The following is a 24572-nucleotide window of genomic DNA, read 5'->3' as shown; positions in this document are numbered from 1 at the left end:
TTTGTTATTTGCCTCCTTGCAACAATCCCTCCTTCTTCCAACAACATTTCAGGCTTTTGCTAGGGGATTCTGTTGGGAGACAGTTCTCCATGGGTCTTCTGAGCAGAGGCACTGGCAGCAATTTGTTCTAGGCCATCTTTCAAGATTTGCACTCAACAGCCTTGGAGACAATGCCTCCCTTCAGAGCAGAGGGCAGGTTTGTTTGCTGTCCAATGTAATAGAGATGATGTCTCCCTTAGAGGTTGGCCAGGTTTAGTCAAATCCTGTCATAATAGGTTGGAGATTCCTATGCTGAGGTTCCTTGGCTTTGACACAAACCCATGTGTGCACAGCATCTACCTGAGCCCACCTCTACACTGGCCCTTGGGAATTGGGGGACATGGGGAAATGACGTGAAGATGAAGCGTAAACTGCTTGCAATGCTGTGAGAAAGAGTCCTTTGTCTCTGTGCAGAAAGCTAACATAATAGGCCTGACCAATATCCTTACAAAGGCCTCCTTGCAAGATCAGCTTTGGGAACTTGGATCTCAACATCCCCAGAATTGATAAGAATGACTCATGGCACCTAAACTGTTTGCACATACAATGTGATTTATGCTGAACACCTGCTTTTCTTCTGGAAGTCTGGAAATTTGGTATGTGCCAGGCAGAGGCTGCCTATGTGATCAGCCCCCAATAAAAACCCTGGGTGCTAAAGTTCTCATGAACTTCTTAGTTGACAACATCTCACACATGTTGTTATAACCTGTTGCTGGGGAATTAAGCATGTCCTGTGTAACTCCATAACTCTGCTTGGAGAGGACTCTTGGAAGCTTGTGCCTGGCCTCCCCTACACTTCACACATGTGCCTTTTCTCTTTGCTGGTTTTACTTTGTAATAAGTCATAGCTGGGAGTAAGACTATATTCTGAGTTCTGTGAGTCCTCCTAGTGACTCCTTGGGCCTGGGTGTGGTCTTGGGAACCACTGACATAGTCTCTGATCCCAGAATCTAGTGTCTTTTGTTAATATCCATTAAACCACCTTTTTAATTTGAAGTAGGATAAAATCTCAGATTCTTTACAGTTCCTGACAGAGCCATTCCTTTACCTCTCTCAGGACACATGGGAGTGAGAGAGAGAGTGTTTGTGTGTGCATGTGTGTGTGTGTGTGTCAATTCCAGGTCTAGGTCAACTTGGGAACATGCCCTGCTCATCATCAAGCTTCCAGGGGCTGGCACCTGATTGAAGCTAGTCCAAGACAATAAAGTTTCTTTCTTCTTCTCTGGTCACAAATCAAGAACGACATAACGTGGGACAGCTACTTTGCAATCTTGGGAGTTAACCCAGAAAATGTGGAACCAAAAAACTTGTTCTTGATGACACTGTATGAAGCCCCTGAAAGCAGCCAGCTTTGCAGCTCATCTGCCCCTGGGTTATTTTAAGACACTTGGGTCAATAAATTTACTTTACTGCCAAGACAGATTGGATGTGGTTTTCCATCACCTGTGACAGAAGATCTAATGGATACAGAGCACAGTTGTTCAAAGAATGTGTCCCTCCAGGGTCTTTCTGTCCAACTGTAGGGAACCAAGCCTCAAAAAGATGGGATTCTTTTTAGGATCCTGAGACTAACTCAATAAAAATAAATGGCCCTGTAGCAGTCAACATTTTAAAGTGCCTACCAAGTACAGAGTAGAAGGTAGGAGCTGGACCATGTACCACTTCAGGTGACTTACAGCCTGGAGATGCTGTTTCCAGGCTGTGAAAATGTTTACATGGCTGAGATGCATACAGGAGACATGGACCTTTACTTGAAGTGAAGTGATGGTGTAACCATAGCAACAAGAGCTAAAGACTCAGCTGCAAGGAGAGGAAGAGGAGGTGGTTTGACTTGAAGGGGGCTCCACGCCACTTCTATATCTGTGCCCAGTGATGGGTATCCTGTCTGCACCACACTTTCCTGCCTGCACCACCACAGTTGATGGGGGTGTTTTCCAGCATCAGTGTGGTGCACAAGAACTTGACCTTTACTGTATCTCCCTGCAGACTTCAGAAAGAAATGTTTGAATGACAAAGGTAAACACTGGAGGGTTTACTTTGGTACCAGAACTTGAATCACATGGATCAAAGATTTATCCCAAGAAAGGATTGCTGCAAATGATGTTGAAATTCATGATTATATTTAAATAATATTATAAACTGTAACAGACTTGGGACTGTGGAAGTATAAATTTTTTCTAATTGAGCAGTAGAATTTATCAATACAGAATATGTAATGTACGAAATAAATTAATAGAGAACCCAATAGAACATGTTATGTATTAAATATAACACGCTTTTTAACTAGGTTAAGATAATATAGCAAAAATACATATTTTTTGTGCAAGCCACAGATATAATTTGTACTTATCTCACAGAATTAATTCAACCCAAAATGAAAAGACTTACTACATTTTCTAACAAATGCAACAAAAACTGATCATCTGAAAACAAACTCTCTTCTCCTTCATCTACTTTATTTTCTCCCTAGCACCTGATATATTGTATGTGAATTTCTTCATTGCTTTATTGTCTGTCTTCCCTACTAGATTGTAAGCTCCAAGAAGGCAGGAACTCTGATACATCTGCTATATTTCAGCTCCTAGAACTTGAAATATAGTAGGCACCCAATAAATAAGTGTTGAATGAATGAATTTAATACAAGCATACATTTAACCAATATAAAAAATTATTTTGGCTGGCTGCTTAGCTCACTTGGTTAAAGCATGGTGCTGATAACACCAAGGTCCAGGGCTTGATCCCTGTACCACCAGCCACAAAAAAAAAAAAAAAAAAAAAAATGTCTACAACATTGCTTCAAACTGACACTGCATATCCTACATGATAAGCTAAACTATGCAAGGTTCTTACTTAACACCTGACTCTCTTTCTGACTTCCTGTGGGGTAAGTCAATGTCCTGGGGTTGCTTAACCACTTGGTAATACTGTATCAGCTTTGGTGTTTCAGCCCATCCGTGTGTGCCCCAGCTGGCCTTTCCCACAGGACAGAGTTGCTCAGTTGTGAGTGTGGAGCTGGAGCTAACAGGTTAACAGAGGAAGGAGAGGGATAGCAGGGCCTCATTCCAACGTCCCTCTGAATTGCCGCGTGTGTTGCTCCAGCTTCTCAGCCTCATCCTGGAGGTGCCCCAGGGCTGCAGGACTTGGGTACTTGAGGACCGCGTTCTTGGTGGCCAATGCAACGTCCTTGAGCAGGCTGCAGAGGTGACTGCTACTGAGGAGGATCTCGTTGCGCACGTCCCTCTCCTGAGTCTCCTTGCACAGTGTGTCCACCAGCTTCTGCCCCACCATGATGACCAGTTTGCTCTGGCTGATGAAGACCTCTGGGGGCTGACTGTTGCTGAGGCTGCTGTTAAATACACTGATGGCTTTGAAGAGTGCCCCAAAATAGAGCCGGCAGTGTTCAGAAAGGTGAATTTTCTTCTCAGGAGTCTGCTGATTCAAAGGTTTGGGTATAAGAGTGCTAAAAGTCTAGAGAAGGGAAAGAAGAAAAGAGATAAGAGAGAGATTTGATCACTAGGCTGTAGTTATCTGCCATTTCCTGCTTTTGCTCGATTTGCAAGGCCTTTCAAAAGACAAAGCACAGTTTTGTTTGAGAAGCCCAATACTACAACATTTGTCTAGCAAATTAATGTTAATATTTTTGTAGCGCTGTCACATAGTGTGTGTGTGTGTATATATATATATATAACCTTGTATTATGTATTGTAATACATATGAGTATATACACTTTTATTCAGTCATCTTAATAAACCATAAGAAACTCATTCTAAGAGACACAGTGACAATGACTAAATCTATAACTTTCAAAAATGCAAGAGAACTTGATAGTGAGATTAAAAAGTTTACACAAAGAACAGATTTAAAACATTTAAAAATTCTTCCTAATTCCAGTATCAGGTATGCACCTGAACCCCAGACTTTTCCAGAAGGACTCAAATACACCGACCTGTCTGCCTTAATATTAAAATACTTATCTTATTTGCCAATATGGTTTGATTGAAATTTTATTTTCATGAATTTTATTTTCTGGAAAATGGAACCAAAGTCTCACCAAAGCCTATACACTGTTGAAAGCTTCTCAGCACCTAACTTAGTGGCGACCACTCTGGGTAACAATCAAAGTTTATTTATTGTTATTTTATAGGTGAGGAAACTGAAGCTCAGAGAAGAGGCTGCCTGGGGCCATTCAATTAGCAAATTAAAAATCTGGAGCTCTAAATCAAATAGGCTCAGTCTGAAACTCTCCTTCTTTCCATTCAACTTTGCACTCTCTCATTTACCTATGATCTCAATATTCACAGTCCAGAAACACTCAGACAGATGTGACATAAAACAGTGATTTTTAAGAAGGGGGATGTGTCCCCAGTGGCTGGGAGGGTTGTTGGGGGGGTGGCAGTCAGACAAGGAACAAGAAGACACAAGAGGGGCCTTTGAAAAGTTCATGGGAAGTTTTATATTATCTCTCAGTTCTGTTTTCCATGAACTTTTTGAAGTACCCTTGTACTTTGGAGAATTAGATTTGTTATTAGAATTTCATATTTAGAAAATGAAAACAATGATTATTTTTTATAATACAAAGTTAAGATGGGGGTGTCAGTTATGATGGGCTCTCTGGGAGCAGAGACTATGATAAGAACAAAGCAGAGGTTAGAAATAAGGAGAAGCAACAGGCTTGGATTATCAACATCTTAGCTTGAAAATATTAACACCCGAGTGGTTGGAAATGTATGGAGATAGTTTTGATTTTCACATTGACTAGGGACTACTGTAGGTAGCTAGTTGACACGGGTCTCGGGATACTGAACAGTCCATCCTACACAATGGAGAACTGTTTGTTCACTCCCCATTGAGAAGCATGTCACCCTAAAGCTGGAGCTTTCCAAGTGTGGCCCTTGGGCCACCAGCACAAACATCACCTGGAAACTTGTTAGAAATGCAAGTTATCAGGCTCTACCTCAGATCTACTGAATTAGAAACTCTGGGGGTGGGGCCCAGCATCCAAGTTTTAACAAGCCCTCTAAGTGAGGGTGATACACTCTCAAGTTTGAGAAGCATGGGTCTAAGGCATACTTCATGTTGAATGAAACAGCATAACTTTCAGCAATATGGCAGGCCCAAAGTTTAGTGTTTGGGGCTTGGGGAACTGACTACCAGGAGGCCTGGGTTCTTGTCCTAGTTTGCCTCTGAGAAGGCGTTTGACCTTGACCAAGTCATTGGACAACTGGATCACTGTTTCCCAAGCTTCAGTTATTCAAAGACAACCTTCACGACCTCCACAACTTATACTCTTTCTGGCTCCCTCTGAACCTCTACTGGCTTCCCACTTTGTCTTTAAATGAACCCACTGTTTTTACCTAAATTAATTTAAAGGAAATTTTTAAATTGGTAAATGGAAAATTGCCACAAACAAAAGGTAACCAATAAAAATAAGCACAATGATAACATCTTTGATTTAAAAAAGAACATCAAGCGCCAGAGAGGTGTTGAAGATATACAAGCCCCAAACCCAAATGTTGTTGTCGTCATCAGAAACGTTAAAAGAGGATGCCAAAGGGAAGGTGAGTCAGTGCTATTTAATGCCATGTCGCTGCCTCCCACGATAAACTTGTAGAGCACCTTAGAATCATTCCACTGGTGGTTAATGGTTCACTGTCCATAGCCTGTGGTTCACCGGGATCCTTGATCTCCAGGGTTCTTTCTACAGCTAAAGAAAGAAAAACCACCACAAAACCCAAATCCTCCCCCATGTGGGTCATGGCTATAATGTTGAATTATCCATAGCATGATGAAATATCTCAGGGATAAAGCCTGTTAAACAGAAGTACTGGAGAATGTCCATGAAAGCTTACCATTGTTCCGAAGTCTTTGTTTTCATCTAACCTTTGTTCCAAGATGGGTTTTTCATTCTCTTCCAGGTTAGGCAACTTCTGTAAAATAAAATCCCTTCAAATTACCAACTTGAATGGTTTTTACACTACTATGTAACTGTTTACTTTAAAACTTGAGCACGCCTCTTTATATTTTTTGTTGATGGTCCTGCTTACCGATTCCTTTTTTCTACCAAAGGAGACTTTGGAAGCCCAAGTCTGAATTTTGCCAGCTAACAATTTTAAAAATCCACACAGTTAAAAAAAATATATATATATGTGTGTGTGAATTAAATTAAAAATATCCAAATTTCTAGAATGTGTTAAAGCTCTTACACCATGAGGCATTTCAGCAGAACACCAGGGCTGGGGCTGAAAGTGCCAAATTACCTCCTTGACACAGTCCCCAGGTTACCTGCTGGGCCTCCTGAGGCTTTCAATCCCTGAACTAAAGCTTAGCTTTCCATAATGTCTGAACTCAACCAGCAAAGTATTTCTAAGAGTCACTAAAGTCTGGAGGCTGACCAGACAATGAACAATTTGGAAGAATGTTTATACTTCCTCTTCTGTTTCTAAGAAACACCCTAACAATGACTAAGTGTATAACTTTCAAAAACGTAAGGAATCTTGGTGGTGAGTTTTTTTTTTTTTTTTTTTTCTTTTTCGCGACCGTCACTCAGCCAGTGAGTGCACCGGCCATTCCTATATAGGATCCGAACCCGCGGCGGGAGCGTCACCGCGCTCCCAGCGCTGCACTCTCCCGAGTGCGCCACGGGCTCGGCCCTTGGTGGTGAGTTTTAAAATATTTTCTAATTCTAGTATCAGAGGTAAATCTGAAACTCAAAACTTTCCAGAAGAGATCCAAATTTGCTGACCTGTCTGCCTTATTAATAAAATCTGTATCTTACTTGCTAATAAGATTTCATCTAGAATTTTACTTTCATGAATTTTATTTTCCAGAAAATGGAACCAGTGTCTCTCCAAAGCCAACACACTACTGAAAGAGTCCCAGCACCTAGCTCCGTGGTGACCACTCCACGTAATTATTTAAATCCCCTTGTTATACCAGTTGGAACTCTGAACTCACCTGTCCACAGATATTTGTCCTATTTTTCTTTAATAATTCAGGGGTGTGTTCATGTTCTCCTTGTTTATTAAAAGGAGTAGTCCTTTGGTGTGATTCAATCTCTCTTTGGGGAAGCTGGATGAATTTTTCACACTTAAATTCTGTATTTGGGGTCAATTGCACAGAATCTTCTTTTTCACTGTTTCGCTTAAAAAGGAGCCTCCCATTGGCAATGACAATGGAGGCAAACCTCTTGATGTCTTCTGGAATCATCCGTGCCACTGTGACAAACCTCTCAAGGTCATCCAAGCTGTTTTGAACTTTGTCAGTCACAAGAACTTCCAGGGACCAATTGCATCTATCCAGGCTTTCCTTTGTTTCAAGCAGGATCTGGTAGGAGTTGGAGATTGTCTGTAGCTGGTCCCTAATTCTGGCCTGAAGGTTGCTGTTGGTGAGGTTGCAGGCGATCCCACGGACTCCTTGGGCAAACTCCAGAAATTCTCGTACAGATTCTTCAATGTGGTCGGCAGCTCTGTGGATTGCATCAATATTGGCCTCCAGACAGTCTCTGAACCTCCACTTCCTACTTACAAAGAGCATCAGACCTGCTGCAGAGCTCACCACCTTGTGCTGCAGAGCCATTACTGTCTCTCTGGCCAAGTCCAGATCCAGGGAGGGCTCCTTGGCAGACTCTTCTGAGGAGGAACTGGAGGAGGAGTCAGTGGACATGGAGGAGCAGGAGGACACAACGCTGGCTCTGCTGTCGGAACTGGAAATGGATAATCTGTCTGGCTCAGGAGAGAAGTTGGTTGTCTGTCTGGAAAACCATGAAGAATTATGGCTCATGGAATTCTCTGAAGCCTCATTGACTTTTCCCAGCTCTTTCACAGTGTGAGGGACACTTGGTATTGCTTTAGGGATGTCGTAAATGTTGGGCTTGGTGTTCTGCCGTTCCACTCGGGGAATCAGAAAACTTGAAGGAACCTTGTAGCTGACATCTTCATCTAAAGGGAACATGTCCCTGGGTGCTGCAAAGCCATAAGATGAGATTTCTGGAAGACTGAGTTTTTTCAGCCTGGGCACATTGTTATGGGGTTGTGAAGGGAGGGACTCGGCTCTCCTGCTTGTAGGATTGTGGAAAGTGGTGATAGACCTGGGGACAGCATGCGACCCCGATTCTTCCACAGAGCTGGTTAGAGATGTATTTCTGACATTGGCCTTTCCCAGAGACACTGGAGTGTCATAAATCCACTCTGATTTCTGAGGATTTGGCAACGTGCTGTAGCTGCCTCTACTGAAGGAGATCGTTGATGTCAGGGGAACACTCTGCCCCTGGGGAAGAACCACATAAGTTACCAGGTTAGTAGCAACAAAAACAGTTTGAGTGACTTACCTGACAAAGGTGTATCACACCAAGGACCTGCCAAATGCCAGGCACTGTGCTTCTTAAAAACCTGATCATCAGTCACTCTCCTGCTCAAGCTCCTTTGGTTAAGTTCCCCACTGCTGTTATCGCTCAAGACCCTTCACCATCTGGCTGCACCTCCTTCTGAGCCTCCTTTCTGGCCACTTCCACCATGCGGTCCCCTCCACGTCTGCCGCCACCCTCCCTGCAGGTCCAGCCACCTAGACTGTTTACCTTTCCCTGAACCCAGGATGCTTATTTATACTGCTGTATTTAACATTGCCCCAACTGGTCCTTCCAAACCTTTCTTTTTTTTTTTTTTTCTTTCAGAAAGGGACTTTTTATTAATAGCTAGATGCTCTCACAGGAGCTCTTTGGGCAACACATCTGTACAGGTGCACCTTTTCCCTGGTACCCATGTAAATATATCATCTAGTAAGGTTGCTTTTGTGGTCTAAATACCCCTGTGCTCTTGAGGTTCTTTTTTTTTTTTTTTTAATTTTATTTTGTCGATATACATTGTGGCTGATTATTGCTCCCCATCACCAAAACCTCCCTCCCTTCTCCCTCCCCCCTCCCCCCCAACAATGTCCTTTCTGTTTGCTTGTCGTATCAATTTCAAGTAATTGTGGTTGTTATATCTTCTTCCCCCCCCGTTTGTGTGTGTGTGTGTGTGTGTGTGTGTGTGTGTGAATTTATATATTAATTTTTAGCTCCCACCAATAAGTGAGAACATGTGGTATTTCTCTTTCTGTGCCTGACTTGTTTCACTTAATATAATTCTCTCAAGGTCCATCCATGTTGTTGCAAATGGCAGTATTTCATTCGTTTTTATAGCTGAGTAGTATTCCATTGTGTAGATGTACCACATTTTCCATATCCACTCATCTGATGATGGACATTTGGGCTGGTTCCAACTCTTGGCTATTGTAAAGAGTGCTGTGATGAACATTGGGGAACAGGTATACCTTCGACTTGATGATTTCCATTCCTCTGGGTATATTCCCAACAGTGGGATAGCTGGGTCGTATGGTAGATCTATCTGCAATTGTTTGAGGAACCTCCATACCTTCCAAACCTTTCAATTCCATCTAACAAACTCCTATGTACCCCTCATGACACTGCTGAAGTGCCCTCTCTTTTGTAAGCCATTCCCTAATAACTGTGAACATAAATGTATCTATGGGACACATGTGGTGTCCCATAGATTACACAGATTACACAGATTTCAAATTAAGTTATTACCCTCATATACAAATAAAAGCCTACTTTAACACAATGTGTTTCTGTGGTCTATCATAATAAGTAATCATCTAATGTTTGCTGAGCTCACAAAAGAAGAAAAAGACAGAGGGGAGGAAAAATAACGTTTGCTGAGCTCTTGCTCTGTGCCAGGCACTGTACCAGGTTCTTTGCAGGGATTATCTCACTTAAAACTCTCAATACATCTGTAATAAGAAACTGGGGCATGGAAAGTTTACATGGCTTATCCCAAACCACATGGCTAGTCCTATTCCTGAACACCAATGCAGTCAGGGGTTTTGCTTTAAATGCAATTAAGTCTGTTACAAAGAATTTGCATTTTGATTGTTGACCAAGCAGAGGATTTTTAGGTTTTCATAGCAATGCCTCTCACCACCTTTTCATACTTACACTTGCTTGGCTGGCCGGGGGATAGAATCCTGCCTTTTGGGGGCTGGCTGGTATGTCATATAGTTGCTGCTTCTCTGGCTCCTGGGAAAAGACCACAAAGGAAGACAACTTGGATTTTCTCTTCCTAAAGGCTACACATCACAAATTCTCCCCACTCCAGGGTTATTTCCAAAGGAAGCTCGGGGCTTGCGGTCATGGTGCTCTTATGGTGGAAGCTATGAGCTGCACCAGGTGTACGTCCAACAAAGGACTTTGTGCTTTAAAAGGTGCCTTCTTCACCAAAGGTGAAGGACAAACCACAGAGACAGTTAACTGCAGTAACCTAAGTTAAGCACGGTAGTTGGTCTCCTTAGGTGAGTTAGCCTTCAAATTGAATTAAGTCAGAAGAATAAATGATACTGGGAGCTAATATGTCTACTTGCTTTCTTGTTTGTTTTCCTCAGTAGAAATTTTCCTGTGTTTACCTCACATGTACTCATCTTGCAAATATTTTTTGAATGCCTGCTAACAACTAGACACTAAGTTGAATGACACTGTATACATGCAGTAATGAGAGAAATAAAAAGAGAGTTTAAGTGACTCATTTGACAAATGTGTGCCATACTGAGGACCTCCCAAGTGCCAGGCACTGTGTTTCTTTAAAATCTGACTGTCATTCTTCTGCTCAATCTCCTTCAGTGGCTTGATATATATATATATCACACACACACACACACACACATACACACACACACACACAGTACAGCAATTAGAAAATTCATGTATTAGGATGCGAAAAGTAGGTTCCAACTTGCAAAGCAAGGCAAGAGAGCACAGGTTTTGCAAAGAAAGAGAAAAAGAGCTGGAAATGAGAGAGGGGGTGTCTGGATAGAGTTGGACTGTGAGTCTCCTGCAGACCCTCCTCAGCTGGGGAAGGGTGGGGGTTTCACTCCCCTCCAGTGAAGTATCAAGTACTCCAATGGGACCACTTGATGACTAGAGTTGTATCCCTTGGCCTTGGGGCCACAGTGCAGGGGATTAAAGTTACAGTGTGATGCTGAGGACAAAGCACAGAGCGGGTGCCGAGTCACCGAGGTAAATCATATATTAATGAAATATTTTTTAAAAATCATAATGTGAAAAATGATGAACAACACATCAACATTTTAAATGCAAGCAGGACCCCATGAGGCTGAGATTAGTGTGAGGGAGGGAGGTGAGCCATGAGTGTCTTCATTTAAAACTTCTGCACCCAAGTGAGTGCCTGTGCTCCTGGAGTCTATCATGGAAGAGGGGGCAAGTGTGTCTTCCATGGACCAGACGTGGGCCACAAGAGCTGGCCCAAGAGCCTCAGTGGGAAGGGCGAGAGAATCTCAGGGGGCTGCAGCTGAGCATGAGCTGCCTGCCCTGGAGCTCAAGGAGGGGCCACAGCCAGAGGAAATGCACTTGCCCACCTGAGGGACTTGCAGGTAAGAGGAGCTCAGCAAAGAGGGCGTGGCACTTGTGGGAATGCCCCAGAAGAGAAAGAATCTGCTCATGACTCGCTGCTGTCATGCAGCACCCTGACAACATCTCCCCAAAAGAAGCAGGCATGCAGAGCCTTTCTCCCTCATCCCCTCTCTTTCTGCAGCAGCCTGAGACCACCCAGTGAGGGGGAGATAGGTAGAAACCAGCAGAGAATCCTGGCAATCCTCAGTTCCCACTGTGGGAGCCCAGGCCCAGCAAGCAGGCCCAAGTTGGGCAGGGAAAGAGCTCTAGTTTGAAAGGAACTAGAAAGTGGGATTATTGCCTGGACTGTACATTGAAATTCCTCCACTGAGACTGGGGAGGCTAAAGTAACCCCTTATTACCTGTGAGTGACCAGGAAGTCATAGAGCCTCTTGACGTCTTATTTAGGCTGGAACTGTGATTCTTGGCCCTGGCTGCACATTAGAATCACCTGGAAGCTTTTCAAAAATTCTGATGCCTGGGCCCCACCCAGACCTGATACATCAGAGTCTCTGGAAGTGGGGCCCAGGCAGTGGGCTTGGCTAATGCTCCCAGGTGATTCCGATATGCAGTGGAGGTTGGGAGCTAAGAAACGAGTAAAGCTGTCTTTTGATCACATGAATCATGTCTTACAAATTTGATGTACCAGTTACATATGAGAAATTGAAAAAAAACACTAAAATTTCTTCCCCCAGAGATAATGTTAAGATAATCAATGATAATCAATGTTAAGACTATGGTGTATAACTCAAGATATTATTAGTTTTTTAAAATGCATGTGTGTGTGTATGTATTAATATACTCACATACATACATAAAATATCTATTGCAAATGAAAAGCAATTTTTTTTTTAAAGGATGACTGGTAAGAGGATCTTAACCCTGTGTTGTCAGCACCACGCTCAGCCAGTGAGCTAACTGGCCATCCCTATATAGGATCCTAACCCATGGCCTTGGTGTTATCAGCACCACACTCTCCTGAGTGAGCCACAGGCCGGCCCAGCAAAATTTTTTAAAATATTCATAATTCAAATAGTCACAACATTCTCCTGAGCATCTCTGGGCTCCACGGGCACAAAGGTTGTTACAGAGCTGGCCTCTGAGTGATAATGTTCATTTTGGAGGTAGCGTGGAAGCTGAAATGCAATGTCTGTGTGACACTGAGAACTCCAGACTTGGGGTACACTGGTCTGGGTGGAGTGGGACCACTGAACGAGGCTCACCTTCAGGGCTGAGGGGACCCGGCTCTGGGCAGGCACGTCATACACCTGGGAAGGCAGAGTCGGCAACGAGGCCCGAGCAGGTCTGGGGAGCGTGAAGAGGGCCTTGGAGAGAAAAAGAAGAGAACCATGGTAAAGGAAACATCACACTGATGATCACGATCATGTTCAAAGTTATCTCTCAAACAACAAAGACAGCTCAGAGGACACAGTTGAGGTGATTGCCGGGCACCACTAACATGCAGGCCTGTCACTCTCGAGACTGGGAGCAGCAGGATGCTGGCAGGAGTTCTAGGATGGAGGGCAGTCTCTCTCACTCTGCAGTAGCCTCACCTGGGAAGCAGGTTAAAATGCAGATTCCTGGGCCCTATGTCTGTTGTACTGAGTCTCTGTGTACTGAGAGGGCCTGGGAACCTGCAGTATAGACAACTTGCCAGGTGATTCTGATGCTCTCTAGGGATCAGGAGGCTGTGAAGCTACTGGGTTTGTCACATGTTTATCTAACAGTGCTGAAGGTGTAGCACTGAATGAGACAAGCAGAGGGGCCTTTGAGATGAGGCTTGTCTAAGGATGTGTCACGTGGGCTGAGCGCTGAAAGGGGAGGAGGAGGCGACCAGCTGAATCGCACTGGCAGCTTTCGCTGACTCTGGCGGGAGGCAGAAGAGAACCTGGCGACTCGGAGCAACTGAAAGTGATCGAGTCAGGGAAGTGAGGGGAGGAGAAAGGTGGGGTAGGAAAGGTAAACAGGGAACAGGTCAGTTAAGGAGTTTGGATTTGCAATCAGATCTGTATTTTATTAAGGGCACTTGGTCAGTTATTGCTCATGTCATTTTGGAAAACATACTCCCTCTCAGCCATGGGGTCAGTGCCTATAAATGGGAACTTTGGATTTGAGTTCATCCTCTAGAGCTCGTTGATGTCAACTCTGTGCCAGAACCTCCCCAAGTGCCACTGAGCGGCAGCTTCCAGCTCCAGCCAGGGATCTGAATTACGGGTGAATTTTAGAATAATATAGTTGCCAGGGCTCCTGCCTCAGGCCTCTTGAACCAGAACATCACAGGAAGGGACCTGGGAATGGGCGATTTTTTATACGGTAGTGGATGCTGTCTGCCAGGAGCTAAAGTCTAAGGAGGAATAAGGTATGGGCACACCTAGGACACAGCAGGGAAGCTTGGGCGGGGCTGGGATGAGAGAAAAAGGTGAAGTTACAGAGTGTCCAGGAGAGGGAGAGTTTTCTTCCCTCTGGGGTCCCAAGGCATGTTGCAAGTTGGATCATGAGGTGGTTAGGATTTAAATAGGTGGGATGAAGGAGGACAATCCAGGTGGAGGAGCAGCTTTCAAAGACTAGATCATGGTGTCCCCAGGACCCAGCTGGGGCTGGTGTGTGATAAGTGCTAGTATTTATGTGTTTGTTTGGGCGAATGAATGGGTACAGCTTGGGACAGTAAAAATGAGCATGGACTGTAAAAGTCCACAGCCATTCATCAGGCTGCAATCACAGACACAGATTAGCAGCTGCAAAGCAAACAGGACTCATTTCTCCCAAAGGCGCACTGCAGCTATCAGGTGTAAGAACAGCCCGCTTCTTACTCCCCAAGAAACTTGGTTCTCTAAAATCCTAGGCTCTCAGAAGCACTGCTGTCTGAAGTGCTATCAGTTAGAAGGAAACATCCCACCTTTGCCAGGGGGATCTGTGCAGAACTTCAGCTAAGGCATATCCAGGCACAACATTCTACCTCTATCTCAACGTTGCGGTTCCCAAGGACAGCCTGTACCCACCTTGTAGTCTGGGCTGATGCTGACCCCTTTACATGCTGCTCTGTTTTGCATAGAGCCTATCAAGACACTGCTTTGTTTACATTTTACCTAAAGCCTCCCTTTCCCCCAATCCCATGATTGGGCTACATTTTCCTCTGTTGTGAGGTGCCCTGTGGCTCCTTCACTCTGTGATCTTGTTTATTACACTTAATAAACCAGACTTTGTCCCTGGTGGTCTTAGGCTTATTGGTTTAGGACAAACTCATCAATGGTCCCTACTGCATTTTGAAGTAAATTCAAGCTTCTTACCAGGACTAACAGGCCATGCGCCATTCATCCAGGGACCATGCATGAATGTCCCCAACCATCGGCCATCGCCTCTGCTTCTCCCCTCCCTGTCTTCACTTACTTGAACACACCAAGCTCTCTCCCCACCGCAGGCCCTTCCAAATGCTGCTCCATCACTCATCACTCCCTGTGACTTCCGGCCTGTTTATTGAAATGGCTACTTTGTGGGCTGCAGATGCCTATAAGAGCACCTTCAGAGAGCAAAGGGACTTTCCTGTGTGTGATATTTCAGATGGAAGGAAGCCAGTTCAAAAATGCTCAGTGTTTTCTTGGAAAATGTAGGCTCAAGATAGCAATCAATTAAGGAACACTTTTGAGAAACATAGTTTCAAAAGGTTTAGGAAGACAGAAGGAAATTTCAGTTCAGGAACTAGTGGTCCAAGAGCAATTTCACAAGGAAATCTGGCCCTTTTTACTCGAATTACAAGAGTCCCCTCTCTGAATTTAAACTGAAGAAATCAAATATGTTCATTATATGTTTTGTTTTGTTTGCTTTGCTTTGTTTCATTTTTTAAAGCAGGCCAGCATATTATATTAAGGAAGTTGGAACAAAAAGCCAAAACTCAAGATAGTGGTTACCCTCGGGGGAAGTGACAGGGAGCAGGCACAGGGGGTTTCTGGGTGCTAGTTTTGTTCTGCTGATCTGAATACTAGAGACTGAATGGAACCCTCAGGATCTGCAGGTGAGACTTCAATAAAAAGTTCATTGGAAAGAACAGTTTCAGCCAGAGTCCGGTAGAAGAAGATCAAAGGCATGTGAGATGGCTGGGGTAAGGGCTCAGCCTCTGGGGCACTGGCAGTCGAGGGTGCACACGTGACCCTGGATGGGCAGTTTCACCTCCCTGGGAATCAGCTTCCTCAACCCTAAAATGAAGAGTTGTTTTAATCTAGAGGTCCACAGTGATCTCCTAACCTGTAGAGATGTCTGATTCTGACACATAGATGCCTCTCTTAGGACGACTTGAGAAAAGTGACATGTTTTCATTGTCTTGGTTTTTAATTTGGGGCTACCCTTAATCTGGAGATAGTCTACACAAGTATAAAAGCGAGTTTGTGAAATGACTCGCCCAGGCCATGTTCCAAGCCCATGAACTTGCCATTGGAAAACAGTTCATAGCTGCTGCTTTGGACTTGCCTGGTTCTGCCAGTGACCATTCTTCTCAGAATGTATCTCCTGGGCAGCCTTAGACTCTGGGTTAAATTCTAAATTACATGACTGGGGAGATGCCTATCTTTTCTGTGGATCAGAGAATTCCTAACTGATTATTAACTACTCTAGATCCTTCTTAGAGTAGAGGAAGAGGAGAAATGATTTAGAATCACCAAGAAGTACAACTGGAGGTGACCTTAGAAATGATCGGGTCCAATGCTCTCATGACACAGAGGAGGAAAGAGAAACTCAGAGGTGTTGTGATGTTCCCCATCACCCAGTGCAACAGTGGCTGCCCAGAATCCAAGTGAGCCAGGACTCCTGACTTCTAAGCCACAGACTGCATCTCTCACTTTGGGAAACCTTAAGCACAGCAAAGGCAAAAAAAAAAAAAAAAAAAGGAGAGGCGGCAGGGCAGGAGCAAAAATGCAGACGGGGCAGACATGGAGGGAACTTAAGGAAGAAAAAAAGGCAGGAAAGCTCCCCAGGTGTTTTACTGTGGTACCTAAAGAACCCTACTCAGTGGTGAAGAGGCCCTGAATTCCCCTTTGGTCACTGTGGTTCTTGTTGGTTGCTGTAGCCTGCCCAGCGAGGGCTCCGATGATTAACATTCTTCGTGTCCAGGACAAATCTTATAGCTAACTCCCTGACCATTGTTCCAAGTTAAGTTTCAACAGTAAACTCATCTTTCACACCAATGTCAGTCTAGAAGTTGACAGTGAAGTGCATGATTCTGAAGACTTATGTTGTATGTGGCTGCTTCAACCATCCCACAAATGTATCTTGAGTACTTTGTAGGAGGCTGGTAGTGTGTTGGGTGCTGGGTGCACCTGGCCAACAGCAGACATTGGATCTTTCCTTTTCAAGAGGGGAATGACCATGGATTTTGTTTCTTTAGTGGCTTTGCAAAGAAATTCAAATTCACTTCTGCTAATGTCACTTGTTCTTAGAAGAAACACCTTCATGGCCCTGCTCTGAGTCAGCTGCTCAGATGGCAGCTGAGCATGCTGGCCTAGATCTGGGCCAGCTGTTCCAGAAAAGCAAGCTGGATCCACCTCATGCACTGCTTCCAAAGGCTTGAGCAGCTTGCTCCTGGTGTTTATAGTCAGTGTCTGTGTATGGCAGCTGTTCTGTGTAACAACTGTTTGGTTCTATGCCTTGCAGCCCAGGGAGTTAGAGAATCTAAAGTATTCAAAATCTTTTTTTTGTTTGTTTGTTGTTTAAAGATGACTGGTAAGGGGATCTTAACCCTTGACTTGGTGTTGTCAGCACCACACTCTCCCAAGTGAGCCATGGGCCATCCCCTTAAAGTATTCAAAATCTTTTAAGGCACCAGCACCTTCCCATTGGAAAGCAGCATTGGAAGCTGGTGTGGGCGAGGCCTGAGTGGTGAGAGGCATGTTCCCAGGGCCCCCACTGCACATACATCAGGGGGAGCAGCCTTTCCCTGGATACAGGCCTTGCCACAACCTCTGCCAGAGCCGTGGCCAGGTGGGATGTGTCATCTGAGCTGAAAGCAAAGCGTCTGATGGCAGGAAATGCCCGCAGTGGCTGAAGACTGTGCACATCTGCTCTGTGTTCCCAACAGCTCATGAAGGCCAGGGCTTTGTGGAAAACAGTACACTGATTTTCTCCTTTCCTCTTTTAATTCTCTTTCTTATTTATAAAAAATGTTTTCATTCTGCATTTACTGACTGTTTCTTTTCCTCTGTTTTTTTTTAAATTGGTAAATTTAAATATTACAGATGTCATACATGTTCAATAAAGAGGCTGGCCAGTTAGATCACTTGGTGAGAGTGTGGTGCTGACAACACCAAGGTCAAGGGTTTGGATCCCTGTACCAGCCAGCACACATACATACACACACACACACACACACACACACACACACACACACACACACACACACAAATCAACTTCCTAGTCTATTTGTTCATTAAATAATTACTGAGCACCTACCCCATGCCAGGCTGGCCCTTGTGCTGGGGATAGAGGAGAGAATACAATGACAGTCCCTGCTTGCTGCCTTCTTTCACTTTCTCTTTAACCAATTCCACTTCCTGGGGTCAGCCACTCTAGGTCTTTTTTCTGTGTGGGCATGCACGCACACATACACGCAATTTTTTTTTAGTTGTTTGCTCGGTTTTTGTTTAAATGACCTTTTCTCCCCCCTTACAAATACCTCCTAGAAATGCCTCATCATTTTTTACAGCTGCACTATAGTTCATCATGGTGATACATCTTTTGTGTAACTAACCCTCCCACCAGCAGACAGTCAGGCATCGTTGTTTTTTCCCTGTCACAAATGATGCTATAATGACCATGGTCTCCTTATCCAGATACACACAAGGGTACTTCAAAAAGTTCATGGAAAAATTGAATTAAAAGATAATACGAATCCTTCCATGAACATTTTATAGATCACTTGTATTTGTCTTTTGTCGTGTATTTCAATAGCAATTCTAGAAGTAAAATTTCCAAGTTGAAGGTAATATACATTTTATTTTATTTTAGTAAAGTTTATTTAATTTTTTTAGCCACTAGCTGGTCTGGGAATCCGAACCCTTGACCTTGGTGTTATAACACTGTGCTCTAACCAACACAGAATATACATTTTAAATGTGATAAGTAACTTCTTGCCTTCAAACCCAGGGAAATTCAATCCTGCCATTTATCACTAGTTGACCTAGGGTCCCTTGCTGGAGCAAGGAGATCACCAAGAATATCCCTGATGCTTTTGTGCACAGCTTGACTAAGCATTCTGTTTACCACCAAGTGTGGCCAGTCTTGGAGATCTGGGGAGTCACAGAAGTACCAAGAGAATGAGTGACCAGGGAGGGGGAGCTGCAGGCTCTCTGTCCCAGCCAAGCACAGAAGCTCCCCAACCACGGTCACCAATAACCTGGGTTCTCATTTTGCACATCTGATCTGATGGACAGCAATGACTCCAGGGGTAGTTAAGCCCCTGGGTGTTTCTATACCCATTGGCCCATGCCTTTTGTTTGGAAACATGCTTACCTGTTTTGGAAAACTTAGAGTCTTTTCACAGATGATTCTGGCACTGCTGGGTGGGTCAGAGAATTTGTAGACTTGGGCAGTGGCTGGCGGGGTCCCTTCCACCCAGCTCTTCATCTGCTCATATACGGGGCCTGGGGATGGAGGGTGGAGCAGGGTGGGCACCTGGTAGGTCTCCTCTGGGCTGGTGATAGCTTCTTCCAGGCCTCTCAGGAATGGGGCACATGGCCCATCTGTGGGGGCCTCCATGAGGATTTGGAGGCGGTTGGCAGGGGCCAGGCCTTGCTTCCCATGAAGCAAACACTTCCACCAGCCCTCGCTCTCTGGCACGTTTTGCTCCAGAATGGTCAGGATGTCCCCTCTGCAGAAAGCCAGCTCGTCGGAGCAGTCAGGGCGGTTGTCATAAAGTGCCCTGGCCAAGAGTGTCTGAAGGTCGGGGCAGAAGAGAATTTGCTGTGATTACCATCGCCAATGACCAGTTCACCAATATCACTCACTTAGAAACTTGAGTGCAGGGCTGGCCGGTTAGCTCACTCAGTTAGCGCGTGGTGCGGATAACTCCCAGGTCAAGAGTTTGAATCCCTATACCGGCCAGCCACCAAGAACAGAAGAGAGGAAAGCCTTAGTGCAAATTCCTTTTTTTTTTTTTTTTCTTCAAAAGATGACTGGTAAGGGGATCTTAACCCTTGACTTGGTGTTGTCAGCATCACGCTCTCCCAAGTGAGCTAACCGGCCATCCCTATATAGGGATCCGAACCCATGACCTTGGTGTTATCAGCACCGCAGTCTCCTGAGCGAGCCATGGGTCAGCCCTTTAGTGCAAATTTCTAACTGCTAATTTATTTTATTTCTCCTGCCCTAGAGGCTCTTGCTCCTGCTCTTAGCCTGATTTATTTTTTCCCATTTTGGGGGTTTCAGGTTAAATGTCTCATCCTCAGGGAAATCTTACCTGCATCTGAGACCAGTTTGGGCCACCCTAATATGCTCTCATGGCCCTGTTTTAATTTATGGAAACTAAGACCATGGTAGTTATGTAGTTGAGTGCAGCATAGCCATTGTTGGGTTGAAATTCCCAGCTGTGTACCCTTGAGCAAATAAGCTACCTTCTCTGAGTCTCAGTTTCCTCACCTGTAAAATAGGAATAGTAGTAACACCCACCTCATGGGGTTATTGTGATAAATAAATAAATATATATATATAATTTAACAGTGTCTGGCATTTATTAAGAGCTCAGTCAGAAAAAGTTGGCTGTTACTGTTATAATTATTATAAAAGGGTACTTCAAAAAGTTCATGGAAAGATTCATATTACTTTTAAATTCTATTTTTCCACGAACTTTTTGAAGTACACTTATATTGTTATTTGTCTGATTGTTGCTATTTTTCTTCTTAATTGGATTGGAAATTCTATGACTGCTGGGCCCACATGTGGTTTCTTTGCTGCTCTGTCCCCAGCATCAGGCCCATTGCATTTGCTGAGAATTGTCTGCATAACAAATTCTTTGTTACAAAAATGGAATTGGACTGCCAGTGCTGATAAACGCTTGTCTTACACAGACAAGGAGGTCTGTGTGGATTTAGGAAAACACCGCTACATATATGTCTAAGAAGCATAAGAACAATTAGATCCTGCATGTGGGCAAAGAGAGATTGAAAGTCCCCCATAAAGCTACTGTAGCTGAGATCCTAGGAGATCATGAACACTTTTTGTAAATAAAGCCTTTTTTCTTACTACAAAAGCAACAAATGTTCATTAAAAGAAAGAGTATAAAATAATAAGCAAAAAGAAGAAAATAAAAATGCCTGCAGTGCCACCACTGCAGGTAGCCACTGTTAGTCCTTTGGTTTTTGTCTTTCCAGAGCTTTCCTTGTACACATTTGTTCATATACATATCTGGAGTCATAGTTATTTATATTTCAAAACTTAATAATACAATATACATTGTTTTATAATCTGCTTATTTTTTTTTTACTTAAAAATAGGTTGTGAAAATCTTTCCATGTCAATAAACAGTTTTCTTCAGTATCCTTTTAAATAGTGACAACATGATTTTCCACTGCATGGATAAATCATATTTGTCCTCTGGTTCTGGACTAATTTCAGTTTTTAGCCATTAAAAACAATGCTGAAATGATCATCTTTATAGCTAAATATTTGCAACTCCCCTTATTTATTTCCACAAATAAACTTCTCTGTGGAAAGTGGCAGGTTGAAACCCATTCGGGCTCTCCCACGTGGTCGTATCATCCTCCACGAGGTTCCAGTCAGTTGACACTTCCAACTGCCAACCGCAAATGAGGTCGCTCTGTTCCTGGCACCCGAATCTACCCTGTGCATTAGCTGTTTGTTGAATGGTACATTTGTTTTAAAATTTTTGTCAAGGAAACTAGAAATGTTTCTTAACACATTTTTAGAAACACCCAAACTACTCAAAATGCAGAATTGGCTACAGCATTTCTGCCACTGAGCAGATAACTTGAATGCATCTTGGGAGTTGTGTTGCTTCCCTGTTGCACCCCACTTTTAACTCATTTTTTAAAATTTAAAAAAATGTTTTTAAAAGATGACCAGTAAGGGGATCTCAACCCTTGACTTGGTGTTGTCAGCACCATGCTCTCTGAAGTGAGCTAACTGGCCATCCCTATTGGGATCCGAACCCGTAGCCTTAGGTGTTATTAGCACCGCACTCTCCCGAGTGAGCCACAGGCTGGCCCTAACTCATTTTGTTTTTAAAAAGGAAAAAAGTTCTAGAGAGTTATGGGCACCTGTATTGTGAGAGGCAGTCCTGCCTGTAGAGATTTCCTCCCTCCTCCCTGGTGCACCAGAAATCCGTGACCGAGAGGAAGGATCTGATGTTATCCCTCATCTGAGTGCTGTGACTTTACCAGGTTAAACCGAAAGGTGGTGAACTGAGTTACAGCTAATAGACATTGACTGTCCTTCTCGTCAGTGTCAGGCTTCCCACCAAGTGTTGCCTTGGTCAGCCATTTATTCCTTTGAAAACTTAGCAAGCAGTTATTGCATGTTTACTATGTACAGCATTGTCCCAGTGCTAGAGTTTCCAGAAAGATTGATTTTGATTATGCCGCTCTCTTCTCTACCACCTTTCGATGGATCCCCATTACCCTCCAAATAAAGCCCAAACTCTGCCCAAACCTTCAAGGCCCTGTGTGATTTTGCTCCTGCCCATGCGTCCAGCCTCTTGGGTGTCACTTCCTCACCAATGCCCAGAAGCAACACCTTTTTTGAGGGCTCATATCCTTCACACATTCTCTTTCCTCTATCCCAAAACAGTCAGCAGTTATTCACCCAGTGAAATCCCACACATCCTCCCAAATTTCTCTTAAATGTTATTTCTTTAGAAAAAGGTCCTGTGACACCCTCCCCCAGACCAAACTAGGTCTCCCCATTTTTTTGCTCAGCACCATTCCACATCAGTACTTATCACATTTGTGTTTGATTCATGAAGTGGGCAATCACTGCTGCAGTGTCCGTCTCTCCACTGAACATAAGCTCCAGGAGAGCAGGGACCACCCTGTCCTTTTTCTCCACAACTTCCCTGGGTCTAGCACATGGCAGGTGTTCATCAGCTACTTGTGGGGTTAATGGATGGGTAGGGGTGAGTAATGTAAAGTCTCTATTTTCAAGTCTTTAGGAGGCAAAAAGTCACACAAGAAAAATAAAATAAAATAAAAAGCCACACAGCACCAAGACAACAGTTCCTATTTCTGTCTGGAGCATGGTAAGAAGGAAGCTTTCCTTGACTGTCTGTCCACCCTTTTGGGTGACCTTTGGTAAGAACGATGACTGAGATTTCCAGAAGATGGACCTCAAAGCCTGGCTGCTCTGCTCACTGAATCACCATCCCTTGAATGTGTTGTGGGTGGGTTCCATGTGAATGTTGGAGCTCAGCTTGGAGAATCCAGCAGAGATGAGGCATTGGAGGGAATGGAGTTTTAGGATCTTATTGAGTAAAGGTCAAGAATTAGTGAAGTTACGTGTGACTTTGTAGATTTTGTTTCCAGTTAAAGAGGCAAATAATGTCTGTTCAGTAGGAAAAATTAATCTGGAAGGTTATGGTTTATTACCTTGTAGGTCTTACACCAGTTTCTTATGTAGCCCTGTAATCATATCCTAATATTCCTTAATTAAATTGCCTATAAACATCTACCTCCTCAATGATCTTTAATCTGGTTTTAACACTGTATTGGTTCTCTCATTAATTAATCAGTTGATTAAAGTCTTTGACATTAATTCATTTTATATTTGCATGAGAGTCATGAGTTTACCTTTTCAAAAATTGTACTTTAACTGTCTACATTGGGAAGGAAAGGAAAAATAAAAACAGTCTCCAACCAATCATTACAATTTCCATGAAATACATTTAAAGCAGTCTTTTTTGTTGTTTGTTTTTGGCAGTTGGTCAGCATGGGGATAAAAGAGTTAATAAGAATCTGAAGTTATCTTCGGAAAAAAAATAAAGCAGTCTTACAAGAAAAAGCCCACCATTTGAAACGTGCTTGCATTTGTCTAGAAATAAGATCATGTGTATCTTTAGACACAGCAGTTGTTATAATGTGGCAGCTGCTCTCAGTTTGCAGATTGGCAGCAGTTTAGGTGGTAGATCGCCCATTGTGAAGGGCAGGGATTTTTTTCCAGAGAGCAATAGGCTTTTACGATCATCCACCCCACAGCTGTCCAAGATGGTCAGCAACAGTCTTATCCTTGAGATATGGTCCACTTTGTACTTATGGCCTCCGTCTTCAGGACAGCAGACCATGTTTTCAAAGGAGGTAACCTCCCAGCAGAAGAAAACCCTCAATATGCTGCCATAACATGAGTCCATTCTGGATGGTATTTCAGCATAATTGGCAGGGGGTGTTTCTGGACTCCTCATGCAACCAATTAATAATGCCTCAGAATTTTAATATCAAAGACCATCAAAGTTTATGTTACAAAAGAAGAATGAAACACATATGGGAAGTCTTGGGGAGTTCCTCACCTAGAAAGGAGGGAAAACATTGAACTATATTGAATGGGAAACTATTTTGTATTGGGTGCAGTAAAGCTATTATATCACTTAATTCTCAGAAGTCTAGAGGTGGGTTTTCTTATCCCCACTTTACAAATGAGGAAACTGAGGGTCAGAGAGATCAAATGGTGTGTCCAAGGTCAACTGGACTCTAACTGGTCTCCTCATCTTCATTCTTACATCCTTCCCCTTACAATCCAGTCTCTGCACACCAGACAAAATGGTATTTTATACACATATATTGGATTGTATTGGTCTCCTGTTTAAAAACCTCTAATTGCTTAGAACTGCACTTGAAATAAAACCTAAACTCCCTAGGGTGGCTTCCAAGCCCTGTAGGGTCAGCCTTCTGCCCACTCCTCCTCCTTCCTTAATTTCTCTCCAACCACTTTGTTTTCTTATTTTTCTCGAATGCCCTAAGCTTGCTGCCACCTCAGAACCTATCCCTTGCTATTCCTTCTATCCAGAACATTGTTCAGGTCCAGCTTAAGAGTCACCCCCTGCAGAGGCTGCCCCGACCACCCAGGTAAGGTGGGGCTTCTCCTGAGCATC

At 43.7% G+C, this 24572-nt stretch overlaps 1 protein-coding gene across 1 annotated transcript in view; it reads right to left on the bottom strand.

Annotated features, from left to right (window-relative positions):
• Positions 1–3096: 3096 nt before the first annotated feature.
• The window catches only part of CASS4 (Cas scaffold protein family member 4), a 37436-nt gene continuing 15960 nt past the window's right edge, over positions 3097–24572 (bottom strand). Inside the window, exons 2-6 of the mRNA XM_063095536.1 lie at positions 18992–19441; positions 12721–12822; positions 10031–10111; positions 6994–8304; positions 3097–3507 (exon numbers count right to left, since the gene is read on the bottom strand). Of these exons, the coding sequence (XP_062951606.1) occupies positions 3097–3507; positions 6994–8304; positions 10031–10111; positions 12721–12822; positions 18992–19441 (2355 nt within the window). The remainder of the gene's footprint in view (positions 3508–6993; positions 8305–10030; positions 10112–12720; positions 12823–18991; positions 19442–24572) is intronic.

The sequence above is a fragment of the Cynocephalus volans genome, chromosome 1, assembly GCF_027409185.1.
Source record: "Cynocephalus volans isolate mCynVol1 chromosome 1, mCynVol1.pri, whole genome shotgun sequence".
In the NCBI taxonomy this organism is placed as follows: domain Eukaryota; kingdom Metazoa; phylum Chordata; class Mammalia; order Dermoptera; family Cynocephalidae; genus Cynocephalus; species Cynocephalus volans.
Note: the sequence above shows the minus strand (reverse complement) of the source record. Positions and strands in the feature narration are given on the sequence as shown.